Below are 25,333 nucleotides of genomic sequence, written 5' to 3' on the forward strand. Positions count from 1 at the left end.
CAACAAATCTGAATTATGTCATTTTCATAGAAAAGACTGGGTGTGATTTTGCAAGTGGGATTCAGATGCACCCTGGCAAATTCAGATTGCACAATCAAAGAAGATTTGATGCTCTTGCACAACAAATCTGCTTTACCCTCGCATCCAACCCCCCCCCCAAAAAAAAACCCCAATACATTTTGCAGTACAGAAATTGATGGAGGAAAGATCTGGAAGATGTTGTTATATAGCCTCCTAATCAGAATGAATGCTCACTATAAAGCTGACATTGTCTAACCTCCCTGAAAACTGTAGGCAAACAAATCAGGAAGAATGATCAACAAATAGGTTGTGAAGAAGCAATTAGTAGTTGAAAGGTAGATATCAGTTTATGAAAACATTGCACATCCTCAGGCTATAGCAGTTTCAGCCCATTTTCATTGAAATAAACATAATAGGAAGATGCAAATTTCATGATATAAAACTGAGGTTCTTCTATTTGAATTTCATTACTGGTTACATATGAAACTGTAGACTTCACTCTCCTGCTAGAACATGCTTTTCATGTAGATGTTAAACTCAAATAATGAGAATAATGTTAGGCTTCCATTATAGAACATCAATTATAGAACATCTACACTATCCAATATAAACCTAGGAAACCTCTGAGCAAATAGTGGACCCCTACATAGGTGAGTTCCATTGATTTCAGTGTGACTTACTGCCTCATAAATGTGCACAGAAATGCAGCCTAAGTCTAGTAGAATGTTATGATTCAGTAGTGGACCATGTGGTAGAGCACCATCAGTCACCTGACTTCTGCATCACTACCTCTTACCAGGAATTGGAGGCAGTAGAGTGAGTTGATCTGGTGTTCTCACTGGTGCATTTCCACCATGCCAACTCATGCTTTCCCCCTCTACCTCCTGGTAGACCAGAGGTCAGATGAGTGATGCCACCCACACCACCTGTTACATAATTTATTTATTGCCTTGCACAGCAACCAGCTTTCCAGAAGGGGTTCTTTGAAAAGTGAGTAAAAAGTTGCCCATTCAAGGCAGACCCTCTAAAATAGTGTGCCAGAAAGTTCTACTGCCATAGATTCCTTTATGGCCTGCATACTTTTTATCACTTTATCTGAAGGGCCAAGTAGATGTGGATTCAGTCTAACAGAGCCCCAGTTGCTGATCCCAAATGTATAGGTTAGGTTATTTCAGCTTGAGTAATGTTGACATCTAGACTGCAACCTTATCAGAGGCTGAATGCAAACCAAAACACTTACTCGGACATGGGACTCCTTCACATTCTTTTGTTTCCCTTCCGCTTCCTTTGCAGCCTTTCCCACCCATCTGTGGGATGGGGGAATTGCAGAGACGTATGCGAGTTATGTTGCCTACCCCGCAGGTCACAGAACAGGAAGACCAAGGGGACCAGTGGCTCCAGCCGCCATCTTGCCGTACTGATCAAGGAGAGAAAAAGAATCACAGTTCAAGGCTCTGTCCCTAAATCGTCAAAGGCTCTAATGGAAATTCCCCTTTAATGCCTAGCAACGTAAGGAAAACTGTATCTGCAGTACAAATACTACTGGCAGCTGTGATTATCTGACAGCAACTTTCACACCAACTTTCAGCCATGTCTATCAATGTCAAAGTGGCCATATGTTTACTGCCCCCATGTGCTAACCATAGCTGGATAGTCCTATGTGGGACACAAAGAGAGGTGTCCTCACCTGTCAATTATCTATTATCTATTATCTACCTCTTTGCCTTGTGGGTAAGGAGAGTAGTTCAGGTCACATCTTAACATCTGATGAATCTAAAAAAAATGTCACACAAGCTCTTTCATGCGTGGATGTGTTTCTTTTGCATACAAGATTGATTCCAGGTGAGTAGCATTTGCTTGTTTGAGAAGCAAAGGAGAAGTTACAAAGATAAAAGCTTGACATTACAAACACTCACTGCGATTGTCGCATTTCCCGAGGGAACAGGTTCTTGTTTGAATGGAGGGCCCTCGGCAAGTATTGCTGGTGACATCGCATGACCTTCCTCGTTGCTGGGTTCCAGATCCACAAGTGACAGAGCATTCTGTCCATTCAGACCAGGGTGACCAGCCTTCTTCACTGTCGTCAGCTGCAAATCAGAAGAATCATAGAGGTGCCCTGAACGGTCTTGTTCACATGTAAAAGCCTGCTGGAATTTGCAGATACATTAGGGAGCCAAAAAATAAGCCAAAATAAACAGGTGAACCAATGCATCTGTTGGGTTAGCTCTTCAAAGCTTAAGCCCATATACAGCCTGAAGCACTGAATAGACACAGCCCAACTAGCTACACATTATTATTGTTGGCATTGTTTGACTTACACATCACTATCAAAGCATATTGTCCATTTGGTCTGTAAAGCTATGTGCTCCAATAGTGTTCTGTGTTGGGGCTGCTCACAAGTATTCAAATTCTGGACAATTGTCAAGAAATGACCAAAATACTCAAACATCACATTCCAGCCTCACTGCCACTTTGTTTACAAAATCTATGGGGCAAACAATTTGAAAGGTTTCAGCTCTCAGGACCTCTTGACGTGGCTACTAGTGGCTGCCAAAACCTCAGTTGCCCCCAAATGGAAATCCTTACAGGACTTGTGATATTCACTTTAGTATAATGATACGTGGATTTTGGCATTAACTGGGGGGAAAAGAACTCATAAATTACATGTTGCCAAAGGCTTGATGGACCCTGGAAAAATTCTATGTGGTTTGGTGGGAATTTATTTTATATACAACCAAGGTAGACACAAAGGACTCACTCTGCACAGTGCAATGTGATATGTAGATTTCCTAATGGTCTTAAGTACTCTACCAACTTAATAGTAAGTCTCTCCCTGATATACTGTGTTGCTTTTTTGTACCTCTGTTATTTTTGTTTGATTTACTTCAATAACGTCTTCTTTTTAAGTGTCCCATTTGAAAATTTGCTCTTCACATGCAAATCTCTCTCCTCTCTGAGAGAAAGGTAATTTCTCAAGGCTTCTCACTGATATACTTGGTTTGTTCACATGGAAAGTGAGCATCACACAGCAGTAAACCGGCAACCTCTTCCCCTTGTAAAAACTGAAGTGGGAAATCCCTGTGTGAAGATGATCACTTCAATGTGGACTACAGCTCCCATCAGCCCTGACTCCTGGCCATGCTGGCTGAGGCTGATAGGAGTTACAGTTCAGCAATAACTGGAGGGTCACAGGGTCCCTGCCTTAGCAAAATGGCAATCATCCCAGAAGTCAGAATCTTGCACCTCTCCTGCTCCTCCTTCTGTCATATGTTATTCCCTGCAGTAGTTTCCTCAAATGAAGAAATTGATGCAGGTGGCAAAACATTCAGGGATCACCCAAGCAGTAACAGCACATAGTGTATAGCTAGTTGAGTGTGCAACACTGACATAGGAAGTCTAACTGGAATCATCTGCAGCCTTGCTCTTTGTAGACCCAGCAAGAGGTATTCAAGCTGAGACTTCCCTACTATGCAAGCTTTTAACAATAATAATAATATAATAATAATAATTTATTATTTATACCCCGCCCATCTGGCTGGGCCTCCCCAGCCACTCTGGGCGGCTTCCATAAAAACCAAAAATACAGTAAAATATCACACGTTAAAAACTTCCCTGAACAGGGCTGCCTTAAGATGTCTTCTGAATGTCAGGTAGTTGTTTATCGCTTTGACATCTGCTGGAAGGGCGTTCCACAGGGCGGGCGCCACTACCGAGAAGGCCCTCTGCCTGGTTCCCTGTAGCTTTGCTTCTCGCAATGAGGGAACCGCCAGAAGGCCCTCAGCGCTGGACCTCAGCGTCCGGGCAGAACGATGGGGGTGGAGACGCTCCTTCAGGTATACTGGACCGAGGCCGTTTAGGGCTTTAAAGGTCAGCACCAACACTTTGAATTGTGCTCGGAAACGTACTGGGAGCCAATGTAGGTCTTTCAAGACCGGTATTATATGGTCTCGGCGGCCACCCCCAGTCACCAGTCTAGCTGCCGCATTCTGGATTAGTTGTAGTTTCTGAGTCACCTTCAAAGGTAGCCCCACGTAGAGTGCATTGCAGTAGTCCAAGCGGGAGATAACCAGAGCATGCACCACTCTGGCGAGACAGTCTGCAGGCAGATAGGGTCTCAGCCTATGTACCAGATGGAGCTGGTAAACAGCTGCCCTGGACACAGATTTGACCTGTGCCTCCATGGACAGCTGTGAGTCCAAAATGACTCCCAGGCTGCGCACCTGGTCCTTCAGGGGCACAGTTACCCCATTCAATAAGCTATCCTTGCATGCCATACTTACAGTGAGAGCAGACAGGGCAGCACTCGCCATCAATAAAAGTGGGGCTGACACAGTGAACAGCTGGGCATGTGATTTTATTGCATATCGTTTTAGAGTTCTGTATGTGCAAAGGGGGGAAAAAACACATGCAACCATTACTCCAATATCAGTCAATCTAAATACCCTATATTTTGGCAGGACATTCTTCAAATGAAGGAAAAAGTAATATAATCATAGAATTGCAGAGTTGGGAGGGATCCAAGGGTTCTCCAGGCCAACCCTCTGCAAGGCAAAATGTTCCTTGCAGGAATTAGGCTGAGTACCTAAGTTTGCCTTACTGACAAAAAATGCACATCAAAAAGTGCAACAGGCACCATGCTATTTTCCATCAGAGACTTATGCAGCTGACAATATGAGATGTCACACAGAAGAACGGGCTATAACACCCTCTAGTCGATCAATAATAAAGCTTGTAGTTTTGCATCAGTGACAGCAGGTGGGCCAAACTGTACAGCTGCATCCCCATTAGGGTTGATGACGCCAGATTTAGTTAGTGGTGCAGCATGAGGGAGAGAGGACGGCCCAGGCTACTAAAGGCCAAGGAATTCAACATGGGGTGAGGTGAGCAGAGTTCCATCCACACAATGGGAATTGCCCTTCTTCGCCACTCTGCAGCTCCTTACATTCCTCCAAAATCTGCTCTGGAGGGTTATGGAAGAGGAAGGGGAAATCCCATTGCATGAGTGGCAGTCCACTCCACAGATGTATTGATTCAACCCCAAGAATATGTGGCTATCCATCATAACAGTTTATCAAAGGCAATCTGCCAAATAAATAATAATAATAATAATAATAATAATAATAATAATTGAAATTACAGGGCAGTGCAAAGCCCAACAGAAAGAGATAGTTGCCTATTAAAATAGCCCATTAGAGTGATACCTTGGTTCCCGAATGGCTTGGCTCCTGAACAAATCGGCTCCCGAATGTCGCAAACCCAGAAGTAAGTGTTCCAGTTTGCAAAAGTTATTTGGAAGCCAAATGTCCGCTTCAGCTGTTGGCATTGTTTCCGGGGCCAATCAGCCAATCAGAAGCCGTGCCTTGGTTTGCAAACATTTTGGAAGTCAAACAGACTTCCAGAAAGGATTGATTTTGGGAACCAAGGTGCCAATGTACTATGCAGAGCTGAAAAGAAACTCCGTGTGATTGGGTGGGGAAGAGTAAATGATTCATTGGTGCCTTACCTGGCAGTGACATTTCGTGCAGCTGTCCACAACCCAATGCGAATTATTCATAAACTCACGGCCATCTTGCCAGCAAGCCGACTGGTTCTTGAGTGTTTTGTTGGGGCCAAGCAATTCCGACACAATTTTCTCATTCACCTCAGACTGTACAATAAAACAGGTAGCATCAGTAGCAATGAGTTGGCCTTTTTGCAATGCACCATAGTCAGAGAAGGGTGAAACTCTCACTAACTCTCAGCATGGAAAGCTAGGCTGCTCAGAACAGATTCCTTCTTTCACCCAGCTAAACTGAGCCAGAAAAGAAGCAAACAATTCAGTGAGAGCACTGTTCCTCTGGGCGCAAATGTCCCAGCTAATGTTACAATCTGGGCTTGCAGTGCTTACACAGATCTCCATAAATTCTACTGAAGAGATTGTCTTCCAGTATCACTCATCTTCCTTAAAATGGAAGATGATTTCACTCTTGAGACATGTGCTAGACTACTTCAGGTCTTTTTCAAATATGTGAAGTTGATTCATAACACAGACTGAAGCAGACAATGGAACAAAAGCCAGGCAATGACAAACAAGGCACATTCATGTATTTTCTATATGATTTATCAAGGTGCCTGCATATGCATTAACACCATGCAATGATCAGGGCTGGCCTGATGACTTCATGAGGTGGGGTGAAGCAGCCACCGCAGAAGGTGGGAGCCCCTGAAGGCACCCCACCTGCCCCACCACTTCTACCACTGGGAGAGAAGTGGCGTGCAGCATCAGTGCTGATTTGCTGTGAAATCTCGCCAAAAGCTTGCGAGATCTCACAGAGCACAAGAGATTTGGTGATTTCAGTGAGCTCTCGTGAGATCTCGCTGGATACTGACACTGATGTCAGTGCTACTTCTCTGCCAGTGGCAGTGGCGCAGTGCAGCAGGCACGTTCCATGTCACCTCAAGGGGCAAAATGGGACATGCCACCCCTGGCAGTGGTAGTATGTGCAACACACAAATACTTTAAGGATTAGCCACCAAGAGCCTTTCCAGGGACTATGGTTTTCCAGGAGATGGGTAGGCATAGGACTGGGTAGGGGGTCACTTCCCTCATCTGCCCCTGTGACATTGTCCCAGAAGGCACAGCTACCTACCGGCAAGTCCCTGCGTCCCAGTAATCAGACTCCTAAATGCAGTTGCTGGAATGCAATATTTGCACCAGCAAGTGCAACAGTACTCCGCATGTGGTGAAGAGGGCAGTTTTGCCAGTGTCACACAGGTATCTGGACGGTGCCAAATCACCTGGCACTAACCTAACCACACCATTTGAGCACAGAGGCAAATCTAGTCCTCTCATTTGTCACCCTCTCTCTCCACCCCCCCCAAAACCCTGGGGCCTGTGTGTTCATCCTTTCTCTGGCAACTGAAAAAAAAATATCATCCAGCTGTCTCCCACGACAAAGTATTGTCTTAGCAGCATCAAGGCTGTCCTTAATGTGGTTCACACGAATCATTCCATGTGCTGAAAAAACATGTGGAAGCCAGTTGCGGAGCCCAGCAGTCTATCCCATCATTGCCATACTCTACAGATGTCTGCTTGTTCAACAGATGACAGAAGTTCTCCCCACCTACAGATGTAAGCTGGTAGAGCTCCTTCTCGTGAGCAGGGACCCTGCCCAATGAAGGTCTCCCTCCTTGCATGGCTGAGATCTACCTGTGTACAGTGGTACCCACATATAACACCTTGCAATGTCTTTCAACTTGTGTGTTGGGCAGCACACAAACACACTCAAAGCCCCAGCAGGCTAACTGGCTGAAGATTGCTAGCTGATTGATGGGTGGGGGGAGAATGGAAAGCTGAGGGAGAGAGAATGGAATGGAACATCCTCGAGAAGGGCATGGCTAGATGGCTGGAACCTAGAACAGAAGCCACTCCACCCTTTCACAACACTCAGAATTTTCTACCTGGTGTGTCCTCCTATAGCATGGGAAGCTCCTGAGGTGACATCAGAACTAATACACCATCCCACTATTCTCAGACAATTTTCATACAATATTTTGGTATGTTTCCAACATGTATAAGTGTTCTCTTTATCAATGTCTGGTAGATACCCAAACAAAGGGTTTATTATAGTGCCAGTAACTTGACTGTTCATTTGTTGCTGCTAATCTTGAGGAGCAATCGCTGCAAATGAATGACCAGACATCTAGAGCAGAACACACTGGTGATACCTACCACTTTTTCTAACTTTTCTGTTAAGCTGTTGACAACAATACGCAGTCCAGTGAGTTCCGTAAACATAGACCCTAGCTCTTCACAAGAGCGATCACAGAATTCTGCCTTTTTCTCTGTGTTTTCACCAACATACTCTGTCATGACAGAAGGAAGGTGAAGGATCTCAGTGCTCTCGTTGATTGTGTTCACTTCAGCTGGAAGGGAGGAAGTAAAATAAAACCCATTACGTATATGCAACAGCTTTTCCCTGATTACAACTTTTGGCTCAAATTATACATTGGTACTAAAGGTGGATTGTAACTGTATCTCTCTTGGAACAAGTTTGATGCCAAATTATACTCAAGGGTATAACAGAAGGATTGGATGTTGGCCCCTTCCAATTATAGTCATTCCTTTTCACTGTTTAGATTCCAGCTCTCAAAGAGGTCTACAGGTTTAGAGGCAATGGAAAAGTCTTTTAGGAACACAGGACAGGGCAATTGAACATATGCAATGTTAAATACTATCCACTTAAAAGCTTAAGTATGGCTGATTGACATCTGATGCCCTTTTAAATGTGTTGTGGGAAGGGGGATTATTGGTTTGCTTTTGTTCTGATTTTTATTATGTATTTTGTGGTTTTTATATTGTAATTTTATGTTGTGAACCACCCTGAGATCTACAGATAAAGGGAGGTATACAAATATGATGGTGATGCTGATGATGCTGATGTAGTATCACATGTTCCCAAGGTTTCATGATCACTTTGGCAGGGGGACAAGAATGGGTTGAATGCTTGTTGACATTTTAGTCCCAAAGAATTATAAGAACACAGTGCTGATAAGATGAACATTTTGGCTTGATTAATTGAAAGCAATAGCTATAGATATAAGCAGTGGCAAGAAGCCACGAAAAAGGATGAATTAAGACTGCAACCCTATGCACCTTTAGTTGGGAGTAAGGACCATTAAACAAAGTGCAACTTAATTCTGAGTAAATGTGCATAGGCTTTTCCTTGCAAGGTTCTTTTTTCAGGGAATGTTATTCTCTCCGAGCACTACTTTCTGGCTTCCAAAATCAAGGAAGTAAAGGTTCAGCATAGCCCTACCCAGCACAATTTATTTTAAATGTGTGTCTGAAGGGAATGAAGAAGCACAAGCAGCATAGCTTTTTCTAAGCAGACGCATTTGCAGCAGATGCTTTTGCAGGCAGCAATATACACCAGTCAAAGCATACTTGCTGCTGGCACAGTGCTTATGCCAAAAGAGCATGTACTGACAACATAACCAGACTGTAAACTCAGGGACGCTTCCTCCCCTAGTTGTTATGTTTCTTGGCCAAAACCAGATCACTGAATGGGGAAAGAGTAGCAAGCATTTCCTTTGCACGCACGGAGCTGTCTTACTGTCATCCTCTTGGAGTCTCAGCCACATTTTTAAAAATAGTGCAAATTCAGATGACATGCATCTCATTGTACATGTGCAAGATGATACTCTGATACCTTTGCATCATTATGATTTGGGGCAACTTTCAGTATGACTTATAGGAGCTTATCTTTTATTGTTGAGGTGGTCATTTCCCACATTCTTGGGAGCCACTGCAGAGAGCAGTTGGGGGGCTGAAAGTTTATTCTGCTGCACAAACTAACCCCCTCAGGAGTGGAGAGACCCTACAATAAAATTGGCACAATTCGGCTGTAAATGGAGTGCACATCATCAGGTACAGCATACTATATACTAAATCACAAGCAGAAATAAAATCAGGGATCAGGAACTTGTGGACCTCCAGATATTGCTGGACTTCCAGGTGTTGCTGGACTCCAACTCCCATCAGCTCCAGGCAACATGGCCAATGATCAGAGATTATGGGAGCTGGAGTCCAACCACATCTGGCAAGTCACCCCTGCTATGCTATTGGAGCAAGCTGCGCTCCTACCACTCATCAGGTTGAGGGCGTTGAATACTTCATAGGCCACAGGCAAGCATGGCCATCCCCATTCTATGATGTCAGGTAGATGCTATGCATATGTACCAGGGAGGACATCCTACTGAAATTGGTGTGTGGTATATAACTGCTGTGTCCCAGCAGTGCAAGGATCTCCATGCACTGTGTAACAGGACTTTCTGCATTCTCCTCCCCCCAGTGCGCCCCATGCTTTCCCCAAATCTGCTCCAGAGGGGAACCCCTAGAACAGATTTAGGGGGAAACGGGGAGGAAAGCAAGAAACATTCCACTTTTCAAGGAGAAATCTTTGCCCTGATGGAAGGAGAGACTTAGCACTATATTGGCTTCCACCCACTGGGACCTACTTCTCAGTAAGCATGTAGGCTTGATCTGCGCATCATACCTCACATATTTTCACTAAAACTAATGTTCCTTAGGTACCCTCAAGAAATACTAAAGCAGCCATATGTTTAGTGGTGGTGAACAGAATACAAACTTATTTACCAAACGGTATTGCATTATAAAGGCCTCGTTCGCAGTAAGGATTACCAGGACCACACAAACGTGTGGTCTCCCAGAGAAGAGCTCATAGCTACCTTGCTGATCCCTGGTCTTTTTTACCCCTTCACTTTGCTGAGCTAAAACAAGGTTTGGCTTAGCATGTTGGGCAAACCCAGGCTCATAGTTTAGCTCTCTCCTTGCGACCCATGAGCTGCAGCTAAGAATAAACCTTGACGATACCTTGGACTTAGTTAGGAGAGAGCTTAACCACAAGTCCTGGTTCACACAACACAGGATGCCATACCACGGCTTAGTTCATCACAGTGTGGGATGAGGAACAAAAAAGACCAGGAAGGAGCAAAGCAGCTGAGAGCTTCTCTTGAGGAGCCTACACATCCACGTGGCCTCAATAAGCCATAGTTTGGCTTACCATGTCATGCAAACCATGCCAAAGCCATTCTATTTTTCAGTATTACAACAAAGGGAGGAGCCCACTCAAGGGTGGCCCTTAAAACTTGCTCATAAATCTGTCACTCTATTTCTTTGCTTGTACTATCAATGGCACGGTAACAAAAATAATCGAAGAAGGTCATGATCTGACTTGATGTATTAATGTAAATCAGGAATGATTCCAGGACAGCAAATAATATTATAAAGGGCAGAACTGCATATTAGATCTGAAAATAAACAAAGACATAGAAATACAGCTAAAGAATCAACAAAAAACTTTGGGGAGGGAAATGATTAATTGCAGCTAATGGAGCTAATCAATCTAAACATGGTGACAACAGTTAAGTAAACATTTTCCAAAAGTTTATAATGAATTGTTTCCAGAGCTAAGAACTTTAAATATCTTAGCTGTAGACCGGAAACTCTAAAAATGCAACACAGCACAATAAAGTAATTTATCATGAAATGCCACTTGTTTGAGTGTCATCTTGACTCAATGAAAAGACGTATTCTTGCCATGAAAATTTATGTAAGTCCCACATGTGACACTTTTGAGATCATTAATTTCAGATTTTGAACTGAATGTTTTTAAGATTACTAAAGTCAGTGCAGTAGCTTTGTTGGCACAAGCTATGGCAGAAGCAACAAAGGCGGACAGCCTGTGGAAGTAAAAGGCAACATCTGGGACCAGCCTATGATGGGAGTCTTACATCTTTCCACTTTCTGGTTTTTTCCCCCTGGTAGTAAACACGATTTACTCTGAAAGTCAAAATGGTTCCAAGTGGAAATGCTACTACTAATGAGCAATTTTATTTATTCATATTGAAAAGTAGAACCCGGCCTTTCAATGCAGCTCACCAAATACTTCACATTTGATCACAAATGTTGACGTTCACTTGTCTCAGGCTTTGTGTCTTAAGAGAGAGGCAAAAAAGGGGGGAAGCTTTAGCCTTTTAAAATAAGTAATAAATAACATGTCTGGGGAGATGTTTGGACCTAAAATCCTCTCTTGTATATGTGTGTCAAGGATAAATGATGCTTCTTTAAAGATCAGCATTCATACAAAAGAGTCACCTGGCAATATCATTCTTTATAGTACAAAGGAGATACAAAGCCCTGAACAATTTAGGTCCATTGTACCTTAGAGACAGCCTAAACCAGGCATCCCCAAACTCGGCCCTCCAGATGTTTGGGGACTACAACTCCCATCATTCCTAGCTAACAGGACCAGTGGTCAGGGATGATGGGAAGTGTAGTCCCAAAACATCTGGAGGGCCGAGTTTGGGGATGCCTGGCCTAAGCCCATCCTAAGCTCCATCACAGAGGTCATCTGTAGACGTGATTGGTTGGTGAAGCTCATCTGACAGCAGCATGAAACTGAGCCTTTGCAGAACTCTCTGTTAGTACAGATTTTAATTCATTCTGCATATTATCGGAAGGAGCCAATACAAACTGATGGTATGTGTGGCCACTCCCTCAAATTACTGTGAGCAATAAGAATGGCACTTTTTCTTCTTCTTACCGGACTGGCTCCTCAGGCATCCTTTGCTGCGCAAGACATCCTCTATTGATGTTCCAAAAACTAAATGAATATTTTGGAGGAGACCCTGCAAAGAAGACACACACACACAAAATGTTTGTATCATTTAAGGTAACAGCAGATCATTAGTCTACTTCCCGCCTCCTTCAGAACTTCTTCAACCTTGACTGAATTTAATCATGCATAAATTGTTTGTTTGTTTTATTCATTTAAATACCATATATTCCACCCTTCTTCAGCAGACCCCAGGGCTGATCACCACATAATTAAACAGAGAAATGAAGCAAAAAAAGAGTCCTGCATAACAACCAATCAAATGCTCTCATCAAAACAGGTCAGATGTCACATTACCCACAGGCCTGGCAGAAGAAAAAGGATTCTAGCTGGCAATGAAAACCATGGTGCCAGCCACACATCATGGGGGGGGGTATTCCAAAGTCAGGGTGCCTTTGCTGAAAAGACCCTCTTGCAAACTATGAGCCTCCCTTAAATATAATTCTGCTAACAGGACTGCCAGAGACAACCTTAAACCTTGCATTTTTTCAGGTAGATGGGTCCAAAGTCAGTTAGGGATTTTTACATCAAGTCTTAAACCATGAATTTGGCCCAGTGTCTAATCAGCAAGCAGTGCAAGTGTTTAAGAACAACTGTATCATGAACTCACACAGACACCTCAAAAATCTGGCTGCAGCGTTTTCAACTAGTTTCAGTATTTGGAACATCTTCAAGGGCAGCCCCACATACAGTGAATTACAGGAATCTAAACAGGAGGTTACTAGAGCATGGGTCCCTGTGACCAGGAAATCCCTGTGCAGGAAGAGCCATAGCTGGTGAAGTAGTCATAGCTGGAAAAAAGCACTCCTTGTCACTGTGATCACCTGGAACTCAAGTTTCAGACTTGAATCCAATAGTTCCTTCAGACTTTGCACCTGGTCCTTCAGAGTGAATGCAACCCCCTACAGAACAGGCCACCTTCCTAATTCCTGAACCTGGGAGCTTTCTGTCTTGTCAGAATTCAGTTTCAGTTTGTTGGCCCTCATCCAACCTAGTGCTGCCTTCAGACACTGGTCAAGCATCTTCACAGCTTCATCTGTGGCCCATGTCAAGGAGAAATTTGTCATTTGCATAGTGATGACACTTTCCCTCAAATCTTCTAATGACTGCTTTGAAAAGTTTCCTATAGATCCCTAATGCTAATAGTAATATCTGAAACCAGAGAAACCACTGAAAAACCCTACCTCCTACTCCCAACTCTGAGAGTCAGTTCAGGAGGAGACTATGGTCACAAGCCATTGTGAGATTTGAGGAGCATCAATATGGTTGTACTCCCTTTGTCCTCCCCTTGTCAATCAAGATGGCCAAAAGCTACTTCACTGCTAAAACAAAGCCTGAAGCATAATGGAATTGGGTCAAGATATGTGGCTTCCTCCAAGCACGCCTGCAGTTGCTCAGCCTCCACCCTCTCCAGCAACTTGTCCAAAACCAGGATAGTTGCTACTAATTGACAGTTGTGTCTTTAGGGTCCAATGAGGGTCTTTGGAAAGGGGATGTATTGGCCAAAGACTCAAATTCCTTATCCATGTTCCCATGTCTCAATAACTGAACCTGATCCCAAACCAGCCAAGACAGTGCTCTAGATGCCTCCAGCAGATTGCATTAACAGTGGTGTCAAGGTCAGAACAAATGTGTGTGACTTTGCCCTCAAAGTGCTTTGCAGCTTTTCAAGGTAGGTTTACAAGGGCTCCAAAAGCTCCACCACCCAGAAAAGCTCTGCCGGACAGTACTCGAGGACACAATCCCCCAGAGCATTCAGGATTCCATCAGATTCCACCAGTCTTCAAGCACAGACAATCCGAATAGGTCCTCCATCCCTGCACAGGGGCACAGTGACCACATATCCAAATTACTAGAATAAATACTATTGTTTGTAGCTAATATGTTGGCTCAGGGCAGTAATTTCTCAGCATGGGATAAAATATTCCACCAGCTCTCTTCAGCATTGCCAGAAGTTCTAATTGTCAGTTTCCCCAGCCACTCTGGGCAGCTTACAACACATAAAAAAATTGAAAAACATCAGACACGGGCCTCCTCAATCCTCTTAAGAAGATGACACCTCTGCTCCAGTCAAACCAAAGGCAATAAACGAAGAACAAACCTTGTTTACAACTCATGATTTGCCTGAAGTGAGACAAACCATGAGCCCAGATTTGAATGCAATGCTATGCCAAACTTTGACTTAGTCCTGAGTAACAAGGCAGCGGCAGAACTGGAAGAGTGCAACAGTCATGACTTTTGCTGTGGGAACCCACATGGATTGGCTTAGTGTCACATGCAAACCAAATCCCAGTGTTCAGCAGCCAATGAGCATCAGCCAGTGAGCTTCAGTAAAAGCACTCCAAACCATCCACCTGAACTCTGGTTAATTCAGGTGAGCAGTGGAGGTTGGCATGTTAGGACAAAGTAGCCACTGCCCCACCAGCTTCAGTCTGTCTTCAGCCAGCCCCCACCTGTTTGCTTCCTTCCTTACATCCAGGCCATGGGATGACACTGCCTGTCAGTCTCCTCCCACTGCCCCTCAGTGTTGGCCTTGGAAAATTTCATCAGGGAAAAGCAAAAGAGAGGAACACAACCAGAATTTGCTGGCTCCATCTGTCATTGGTTCCACCTTGCTATCCCAACGAACACCGGCCCCTACTGCATGTGGTTAAGTTAATTCTTTAGCCATCAGAAAGTGGAGCTCTTGGCTCATGCTCTGAGGAATCATCCAGTTGAACAAAAAGCAAAGGTAGCATTCTAATAGCCAAAAGATAGAGTGGCCATGGTCAGGTTTATTTTTACCTGACCATGACATTTGCCATTGAGGCCAGAACAAGATGCAGTGCAGAACAATGGTTTCCTGCCAAAAACAGCAACCCCGTGTCTCCCTCCTCTCCTCACAAGTGTAGCTAACAAAATGTGTGGCTGATATTATTGAGTCATTTCCCCATCCTACCCCAGACATGACAGCCAGTGTGGTGTAGATGTTAGAGCAGCAAATCTTAACAGAAGCTGCCAATGCAATTCTATACACTTCTCCTCAGGAGCGAGCCTCACTGACTTTAATGGAGCTTACTCCCTGGTAAGTGTGTAGAGGACTGAAGCCTATATGGCCTCCATGCTGCCAATCTACAACTCTTGGTGGACATTCAGAGGTTTGGATATAGCAAGTGGGCCAAAAAGTGTCAGGGTTTTAGACAGCTCCTTCTCCCATCTTGGAGTGGCTTCTGGACAAACAGCTGAAGAGCCTTGTTGCATAGTGCTCACCCCCCTTTATGGAAAACATCTCCATTTTCACTTCTGTGACCTTGGCACAGAGCGAAGATGAATCAAACAGAGATAGCCCTTCCTCACTTGGGGCAAATATTCCTGCATCCCTTTACAATTAGACTAAGTATGTGTGAAGAGTTGTCAGAAAGAGAACAGCACTATCATTGCACCAGAGTCAAGGGAGAAGCTGGTTCTCCAAAAGTGCCAATTGAATCCCCTCTAATTCTGGCCTAAGAGTTTACATTGTTAAGCATACATAAGGCAAACTAAACAGTATCCAGGACCAGCACAAGACATTCTTCTGTCTGAGGCAGAGCAGTCACCATTTCACCACATTCTTCCCTTGCCCACAGATTTATCCCTCTGCTGCGCAAATTTGCCACCCTTCCCATTGCACAGTCCAAGACAAAAGTCTCAGTGGGGCTACTATGTGGGCTGCCTTCTGTCAGGATCTCATTATAAGGCTGCAATCTTATTCACACCAACCTCGGAGGAAGCCTCGCTGAATTCATTACAACCCCTGAGTAGATATGCACAGGGATTGAACTGCACGTCATTGACCTCACGGGTGTTGTAGGTTACCTACCCGAAAGTGAGTTTCTCTGGCAGATCCTTTTGTCACATACATTCTACTTTTCTCGGCTTTCAGGTTTTCATAGAAAGGCTCCTCCAGGCTCACACTGTCAATGAGGTCGCAACCAACATAGAGACTGTAGTTTTCCCCAGCTACTTGTACTGTGATGTTCTTCCATAGTGAATCGGCTAGGTCCACGTCTTCCAAAAGATACTTCTTCCGGAAGCCATCTATCCAATAGGAAAGTTCGAGTGAATTTTCTCGGCCATTGGAAACAATCTCAAACTGGCGCTGAGCGGTGCCAGGGCCTTCCAGTGCCAAGAGGGTGCCCCTGGCCAGCCTGTCCTGCCTGAAGGTGGCTACAAGAAGGAAGCCCTCGTTTCGCTGGATCAGTTTAATAATCTGCTTTAATTTCTCCGAGTTAACTGGAGGTATGTGATCAAACCGGATGAAGCGGTATGCTGGGAGGCTGGAATTGCTGCCCCGAAATACTTTTGCTCCAATTGTCTTCCTGTTTATGTTGCTTATTTGCAGCAAGTCAAAAGTGGACTCATCCTCTTGGCCATCATCTGCAAAGGCAACAACATGAAGGAACATGATTAACAAAGAAATGTAAGGCATGGGGTTATCTCATTCACCCTCACTTTATGAGGCAGGTCACAGATACTCCAATTTTCACAGATGGAGTAAACTTAAGTTAATTTGTTCAAGGCCAGCCAGCTAAATGGAAATGGACACTCAAGTCTCCCTGATCAAAATCCAACACACTTCCAATGACTTAAATGATGAAGAAAATGATCTGATGCTTAGGGTGGGTGCATGCTCAGGGAACCATCAAACATTATAGAGAAACAGTAGTAGCAGTCCATGCAGATGAGGGAGCAATCAAACTTGGCAGTCCACCTAGCCTGACAGTCCTCTTAAGGGACTTGTAGAAGATTCTCTCCTAGCCCTGCTATCTGAGATTGAACCAGGGACCACATATAGGCAATCTTACGAGTCCTACCATTGAAGCCCCCATCCAATTGAGATGCTGGCAATCTGAAAATGGTGGCTCTTATGTGTCTTTGCCTATTACTTCTTCCTAATGGCATGTGAATAATGGCTGTTCATTTGGCACAAAACACCAAATTCAGGGACTCCATCTACTTGGTACTGCTTCTTGGAAAATGTGTGGAAAATATCCTTCATGAAACTGAATGGCTTAGATCCAGAGATGCCTTGCTCAAGTTGAAATATACATTTCTACTTGTGCATGACTGCCCCAACAAATTCTCCTAATTTCTATGTGTTGCTGCAGACTCCCAGACCCCATCATGTGCCTCAACTCTCAAGATTGATTTTGGGGGGCAGAGGTGATACAATAGAGTGGGCAAGAGGGGTGCAGAAAACCCTACTGTAGTTGGAAGGGAGCCAGGAAACCCCACTGGCTGTGTAGAATTCTTCTCTGGATCCAGTCCAACAAAATTTCAAATCAAACTGTCTGCAAATATCCAAAGTGAGAATCTGAATGCCATAGGGATGCCATATATAAGCTGCTCTGAATTTTCTTAGGGAGTAGTAGGGTATAAATGCAACAAACAATAATAACAAAGCATTTTTAGTAGTTTTTCAGCTTGCTAGCTGAATCCTAATTTCCAACAAGGAGAACCAAAATATAAATACATTTTAGCCAACTAAGTTGGTGCTCTAAAAGGGGGAGCTCCTTACACCACAAATTAATTTGACCAATTGATGCCAACCCTCAATTTGATCTACATACATATCCCTCCACTTTCCTTGATGCATTTATAGTAAGGTATATTATCTATGCAGGCTAGTTTCATATTTCAGGCATGCTGTGGAAAGAAATAATTGAGCAATTATTCTCAAGACCAAGCCAAGTGAGCGAGCAGAAGCCAAGCTCCTTTTAAGCATCAGGCTACGGTTGCCAGAGCTTTAGTCCACTCTGGAAATACTTGGCCTCAATGCTACAGATATTTAAAGACCTACCTTGAGCCTCTGAGGAAATCCACAAAGCTAGCAAGATCGTCAGCCACAACAGCCAGCTCCTGTCCTGCATAATGCCTATGAAAAAAGCAAGATGTGCACATTGTTGATACTTTTGTCTGTTTTTAAATTTCCCCATGTCTCCCACAACCTTACAACAGAAGCAACTATTTTGAAAGCAAATGTTGGTTCTGTCAGATGCTATTTTATTATGTCACCTATTTCTAAATCGTCCTTCATCAATTAATTGCCATTCTATATTTATGTTTCACTGTTGTATTTTTTAACTTGCAAACCACTCAGAAAACTTTCACTGTTGTGTGGTAGACGAAGATTAAAAATCAACCCATCAATGGGGCATTTTTTATGAATCCTGGTATACACTGCAAACAGGACATTTATTATTTCTGACAATGCCTCTATATGTGTGAGAACCCAGGTGCTTGATCCTGGCTTGACTATGATAACATTAGTGAAAGCACACGCTTTAAATGCACAGTGCGGTGGAGGGGGGAGGCTCAAGTGTTTAATATCCTTCCTAATAAATTCAAGGAAATATATATGATACAACCAGAATTGTCTTCAGAAGTTTTCCATGAGACGTCTGGGCTCTCAGATAGTCTACTAGTTATTGCATCTCTTAAATCCACTTTTGGCAAGCCATAGAGCTACATTCTTGAAAGATAATGGTATTTCCAGCAGCATTTCACATGTAATTTAACTTATATATTAAGCTACAATAGCAAATTCCAGTCTCTCCCTGTCTCAGTCACACTCATTCACACATACATACTCTCTTACTGCTGGAAAGACAGAGACAGCCTGCTTCTCTATACCAATTGTGTCACATCAAGATGAAGTGATGTTGCGTCTCCAATCCAATCTCCACTTACCTGAGAGTAAACCTCATTGTATTCCACAGCATTTACATCTGAGTAACACTATTAGAACTGCAGCCCAACTCTTAGAAAAGTCAGTGGGATTTACTTCTGAGTAAACAAGCACAGGGATGGGCTACACATCTGTCTTGTGTCTGAATGGACTCAGGAGAGTAGACCTAGCCCTCTGCTGGATACATTTCTTGATGATTTCTATACACCCAAACTTCTTGAAGAGATGCAAACTTAAATCTCACGACCTGCCCTAGCCAAAATTATAGGTTCGCAGCTGCAATCCAGAGTAGATTCACTAGGTGTCCCATTGAACTAGGGGGAATTTGTTTCTGGGTAAATCTCCCCCATCCACAGCTTGCATCATTATCTGCTGCACTTTCCCAAAGAAGACACCAAAACTGGGTATTTTTGTGCAAGGTGAATATTTCCAGAAGTGGGATTGTGCACATAATTAATTCCTCTGCTTAATTATGGTTGGATTGTATGTGTTACGGGCTACAAGGATCACACCGTACTTTGAAGTCACCTTATCAACCCATGCCCTTATCATAAGAAAATCAGTGCCATCCCTAGACACAGAAAGTCTACAATGATGCTATATAGAGTGACAAAGGCCAGTTTCCCCTTAGGAAGCTCCCATAACTCTCGCAGGGGTTTGTACATGAGAACTTCCTCGTGACAGTGCCCCAAAGGAGTTCTTGCATCTTAGCCTTGAACATTTTTTCTGGAAGCTATCTAGGATTGCATCATACAATGCACTAGATATTGATCAGACTATGCATTGGCCCCTGTCCTGTCAAGCTGCTGTGAGCATTTACATTTTTGTGTGTGTTCCCAGCTGCCATTCCTGACAACGGGGCTTGCACAGGAAAACTTCCCAGTGGTGGATGGTGCCCTTTCTTCATCCTAAAGATCTACTCCCTTTTTGAGCCCAAGTCAAAAAAAGCTTTCTTTAGAAGGAAAAATTAGGGAATGAATGGGAAAAAATCGGAGAAACTGCCCAAAGAAAGGGGTTGAAAAGACAAGAATTGGATCCAGTGCAATCTTAATCGTCCCATTCTATTGAATGGCATTCCCATACGATTTACTCAGAACAGACGCACTGAAATTCACGTTTGAGTTAGGTCCATTCATTTCAACGAGCCTACTCTGAGTAAAATTTAGTTGCATACCACCCGCTGAATTCAATGGCCCTTACTCCCAGGTAAACGGAGTTAGGATTACAGCCTTAGGCTCCGGTCCTAGGCACCCTTCTAGCTTGGAAAACTGCATACGTAGGATGCTTGCACTTAATCTCCTTTGAAATCAACGGGACTTTAGGTCCTGCGATCGCGCCCCCTTGATTTGGCTCCAGCCCATTTTCTTTATTATTAAGACGACCCTAGGGAGCAAGTCTCCTTTCAGTCCTTGGAGGTGGTGCTGCCTGGGTCTCTCGGGGGCGTCCCTGTGTTGACCCCCACCCATCCACCCACAATCCGGCTCCAACCTGTCCCCACTGGTCCCAGGGTCGTTACCTGGCATGCACGTCCCCCGCGATGCTCTTGAGAGCTGCCGCTTCCCAATGCAACTCCAAGCAGGCGGCGAGTTTCCAAAGTCCCGTGGCGAGAGCGCGAAGCCAAGTCAGCTCCCTGTAAGGGCAAGTCCTCGGCCGGGGAGGTGCGCGCAAAAAACCCGCTTCGCCTCTTAGCCGGGCTGCCTTTCAAAGCGGCGCTCGGCTCGCCTGCTTTATATAGGCTCCTCGCGCATGCGAGGCCTGTCAATCAGCCAGCGGAGGAAACGCTCTTGGAAGGCGTCCCTCCGCGGCAATGACATAATTCCCCATTCCGAGCGGACAATTTGCTCGCTCGCCTACCTGGAAGGCGAGCCCACATCCAGCCACATCCTGAACCACAAAAATCCCCCCTCCCCAATTTGGCAGCTCTTCGTCTGGGGAAGGGGAGGAGCGAGAGGGAGAAAGGAATGAGGCATGGTCACACCTCCTCCCCATTCCTAAACACTTGGGAGGAATTTGGGTGTTTGGGTTTTTTTTGCCTTCGTTTTCATCCAGCGATTTGATGATCCCGTTGGATTTCCTGGTGGGACAAAACGGGTCCAGATTCTGGATGGCCGCTTGGAGAAGAAGCAAAGGATGAATGCTGAGGAACAGAGAGTTACAAAGTAATAATAATAATAATAATTTTATTATTTATACCCCGCCCATTTGGCTGGGTTTCCCCAGCCACTCTTCACCCAAAGCTGAAGAAGTGCCTTATAGGCCAACTCCCCATCCCTACTTCTTAGTGTAGAAAATTTTATGCATTTATTGCATTTTTAATCCCACCTTTTCCCCTTCAAGTTGCTCCAGGTGGCATACGTGGTTCTCCTCAATTAATCCTGTGAGGGAGGTCAGGCTGAGAAGCAGCGACTGACCTGAGGTCACCCAGTGAGTTTCATGGCTGGGTGGGGATTTGAACTGTAGTCTTCCAGGTCCCATTCCAGCACACTAACCACTGCACTATACTGGCTCTCCACACGGAAGCTACAGCAGCTTGTGCCAACGTAGTGCCCTCAAGATGGGGCTAGTGGGAGTTGTAGTCTAAAAACTCTGGAGGGCACCAGGTTGGCGCAGATGGATTGAGCATTCCCAAATCCTTACAGATGGCTGCCCAGCCTTTGCTGGAAGATCTCCAGCAAGGAAGAGCTTTACATTCTTCTGCCACACAGCTGCACACAGGAAGTGGGAATAAATCCTCATTTCCTCCATGGGTACAGCACATAACCAAGCACAGCTTCCTTACCCCCCACCCCAGGAGGAGAGAGAGTCAGTCTCAGGATATTATTATTATTATTATTATTATTATTATTATTATTATTATTATTATTATTATTATATTTGTACCCCACACATCTGGCTGGGTTTCCCCAGTCACTCTGGGTGGCTTATAGCATATCTTTAAAATATAATAAAAATATCAGACAATAACCTCTTGATACAGGGCTGCCTTCAGATGTCTTCTAAAAGTTGTGTAATTCTTTATCTCCTTAACATCTGAAGGGAGGGTGTTCCACAGGGCAGGTGCCACTACCAAGAAGGCCCTCTGCCTGATTCCCTGTAACTTCGCTTCTCACAGTGAGGGAACCAACATAAGACCTTTGGAGGAGGACCTCAGTGTCTGGGTTGAATGATGGAGGTGGAGATGCTCCTTGAGGTATACTGGGCCAAAGCCGTTTAGGGTTTAAAACAGGCATAGGCAAACTCGGCCCTCCAGATGTTTTGGGACTACAACTTCCATCATCCCTAGCTAACAGGACCAGTGGACAGGGATGATGGGAGCTGTAGTCCCAAAACATCTGGAGGGCCGAGTTTGCCTATGCCTGGTATAAAAGGTCAGCACCAACACTTTGAATTGTGCTCGGAAACGTACTGGGAGCCAGTGAAGATCCTTGAGGACCGGTGTTATATGGTCCCGGTGTCTGCTCCCAGTCACCAGTCTAGCTGCCTCATTCTGGATTAGTTGCAGTTTCCAAGTCACCTTCAAAGGTAGCCCCACGTGGAGCGCATTGCAGTTGTCCAAGCAGGAGAAAACCAATGCATGTACCACTCTGGCAAGACAGAGTGGTCATCTTTCTAAGTTCTTTCTTTGCATATAGGAAAGACTAAGTTAGGTACTGTACTTGTTCTTGAAGAACAGCTGCCTACCTGAGCCCTGCACTCATCCACTGTACAAAGGTGATGCTGGTGGGTGCAGGATGGGGGAAGAACATCAGACTGTTGCTAGACATTACTGTAGGATCCTGTGAGTTCATCCTGTTCACACAAGGACCTTCCACTTGCACTGGCTGCCCATCTACTCCTGAGCCAAGTCTAAGGTCCATGACCATTTTGCTGGATACAGCCCAGTGACTTCTACCTCTCTGTTCTCTGCTTTTGATGCTCATTTTATGCAGTGTTTGTTAATAATAAAAAATGTTGTTGTTTTTTTTTAAAAAAGTTCCCAGGATGGAGAGGCATTTCCACACACCATTTACAAAATTGTCCACACTGACTGGCAGCAGCTCTCCAATGTTTCAGACACAAGAGACATTCCCAGCATTGCCTGGAGATGCCGGGGATTGAACCTGTGACCTTCTCCATGCAAACATTCTATTACTGAGCTACGGTCCTTCCCCAGTCACCCATACAAGTACGAAGGAGCCTTTGGACAGGATGATGCAGCCAGCCACATTGTTATTTACAACTGAACATGAGGAGGGGGCATTCAGAAGCAAGTGCAGAGGTAGGTATTATATGTCCATTGCAGGGAGAGAGAGAGAGAGAGAGAGAGAGAGAGAGAGAGAGAGAGAGAGAGAGAGAAGGGGTTGGACTAGATGGCCCTTGGGGTCCCTTCCAACTCTGCAATTCTATGAGTCCCTCCAGAAAGCTCTTAGCAACACACACTAGTCCGGCAAAGCTACTGTTCCGACAGAGAGACGTGCAGAGACCTCCATGCTGGCAGGTGGATGTGATTGACGGGACATTCCATATGCTTGGAACAAGGACCTTCTTGTTAAGACCTAAGAGTGCTACTTGTCTCTAACTCTGATGAACAGGATGGCTCGCAGTGGTATGCATGGTCTGATGTAAGATAAAAAGGAAGACTCTCTTTTGAGAACCTTCAGAGGATGCTTCTTTCCCAACCAGTTTGCACGTATTGGGAAGGCTTCTAGGCAAGTATCCTGATAAACTTGTACTATAGTATCCCTCTTTTTAGACATTAAACACTGGGTGCATCGTACCTATACAGCAGGATTTTGGTTATTGACAGTGCAATCTTTTTATGCATGCCTACTCAGAAGCCAGCCTCATTTGCTTCAATGGGGCTTCCTCCCAAGCAATTGCATATAGCAGTGTTTCCCAATTGGTGGTCCACAGGCCCCAGGGGGTCCATGGAACCCACCCAGGGTCTTCATGGCACATACCCGTCAACTTCAGGGACATCCTTTTGGGGGGGGGCGGCTGTGCTTTTGTGTGAGAGCACAGTGGCCAAAAACATGTGAACCAAATGCACATCTTGCGCCAGTTTGTGGTGCCCCAAAATGCTGCCCTACTCTTGTGTGGGTCACGTGACTCATGCAGGAATGTGGCCTGGAAGATATGCACCCCATTTTTGTGCTGGGACACCTCGAAGGGTGTGGTGGCACTATTCACATATCAAAAACTTCCACAGAGACATCAACATTTTCAAAAAAAGGTGGGGGTCCATGGCTCGGCTTTTGGAAAACGGGGTTATCAGTGCTTAGTTATTGGGAGCCATTGGTGTACAGGACTGCAGCCTAAAATTATGTTTTGCTGCAAACCAAGATGAAAGCACAGGATCCATTTTCTCTCAAGGAGAAGCCTGTCAAAAAAGAGATGGGCGCAATGCAATTGTGCGTGATTCAGAAACATGCCTACCACACTTACTGACTGTTCCAATTGCTGAACTTCAAAAGTTGTGGGAAGCCGTGCCTGACGTGGATTCCTTCTCCCCTTTTCTAGCAACACTGTCTCCTTGGCAGGCGCACTAGCATGTGGAATAAACCTGGCCCTCATTAGCTGGGTTGGTGCAAGGCTTGAGGCCAGATAGCAGCAGCAGCAGCAGCAGCAGTCGCCGCCCCTGCCTCCCCAGCTCCAGTGTCAGGATAGAGCTGGGGGGAAGGCATGGAGAGGGAATGGAAGAGCTGCATATTTCACTTCTGGAGATGCTGGCATGCTGGGGAGGGGGGGAGAGAAGCTGCAGAGCAGCAGGAGTCCAGAGGGAGGGAGACTGACAAGAGCGCTCAGGCAGGCTCCAGCTGTAAGGCAAGAGCCAGAGGGGAAATCTCTTCAGCGCATAACGCTACGCTACACAGGCAGCCTCCGAGCTCCAGACAGGAAATTCTCCACCTTGCTCTGCCTCACCTCTAGATGTGTAGACTGGTTTTATGAAGTGGGGTCACGCTTAAAAAGCGGCTGGAGAATTCAAGGTTCCTTTTTGCCGTTTCCTAGTTCAGGTCTTCTGCTCCTAATTCTCACGGATAGCAGATGGTGGTAACATTATTCCTGAACTTGCAGCCTAGGAAGAGTCCTGCTGCATCAGACAAAGCAGTCTCTCCTCACAGAGGTCAAGACACATGTATAGCATGAACATAATAGCACTCTCCTGCCCGTGATGTGATTCCCAGCCACTGGCATTCAGAGGCACCCTGACCCTGATGCTGAAGGTACTATTTTGCAGGGGTTCCCAGCGCCATTTTGGTGTGGCAACCCACAAGTCCAGTTTACTTGGTTTGGTGACCCATCAATTAATCATCACATGAGTTTTGGACTGAAGGCCTTCTTTGCCACCAGCGAGCAATTCCTAAGTATTAAAATGTAAGACTCCGGGCTTTTGGGTTTTGGTTACAAGCATCAACACTGCACTATAAGATGCCAACAGAACAAAAAG

General features: G+C 44.9%; 1 protein-coding gene and 1 long non-coding RNA gene across 3 annotated transcripts in view; one reads left to right on the plus strand and one right to left on the minus strand.

Annotated features, from left to right (window-relative positions):
- THBS2 (thrombospondin 2) overlaps positions 1-20,773 on the minus strand; it is a 43,888-nt gene extending 23,115 nt beyond the window's left edge. The window contains exons 1-9 of the mRNA XM_053382427.1: positions 20,423-20,773; positions 18,019-18,093; positions 16,039-16,595; positions 12,129-12,213; positions 7,733-7,926; positions 5,525-5,668; positions 4,302-4,398; positions 1,938-2,108; positions 1,262-1,438 (exon numbers count right to left, since the gene is read on the minus strand). Coding sequence (XP_053238402.1) covers positions 1,262-1,438; positions 1,938-2,108; positions 4,302-4,398; positions 5,525-5,668; positions 7,733-7,926; positions 12,129-12,213; positions 16,039-16,595; positions 18,019-18,093; positions 20,423-20,429 — 1,507 coding nt within the window. The 5' untranslated portion in view covers positions 20,430-20,773. The remainder of the gene's footprint in view (positions 1-1,261; positions 1,439-1,937; positions 2,109-4,301; positions 4,399-5,524; positions 5,669-7,732; positions 7,927-12,128; positions 12,214-16,038; positions 16,596-18,018; positions 18,094-20,422) is intronic.
- Positions 20,774-20,794: 21 nt separating this feature from the next.
- On the plus strand, positions 20,795-23,574 carry LOC128410769 (uncharacterized). 2 transcript variants are annotated; one of them, XR_008329603.1, is made up of 3 exons: positions 20,795-21,065; positions 22,944-23,164; positions 23,305-23,574. It is a non-coding gene; the product is annotated as an uncharacterized LOC128410769 (long non-coding RNA). The 2 variants fall into 2 exon arrangements; XR_008329604.1 differs by having other exon boundaries at positions 22,960-23,164.
- Positions 23,575-25,333: the final 1,759 nt, after the last annotated feature.

The sequence above is a fragment of the Podarcis raffonei genome, chromosome 3, assembly GCF_027172205.1.
Source record: "Podarcis raffonei isolate rPodRaf1 chromosome 3, rPodRaf1.pri, whole genome shotgun sequence".
NCBI classification, from domain to species: domain Eukaryota; kingdom Metazoa; phylum Chordata; class Lepidosauria; order Squamata; family Lacertidae; genus Podarcis; species Podarcis raffonei.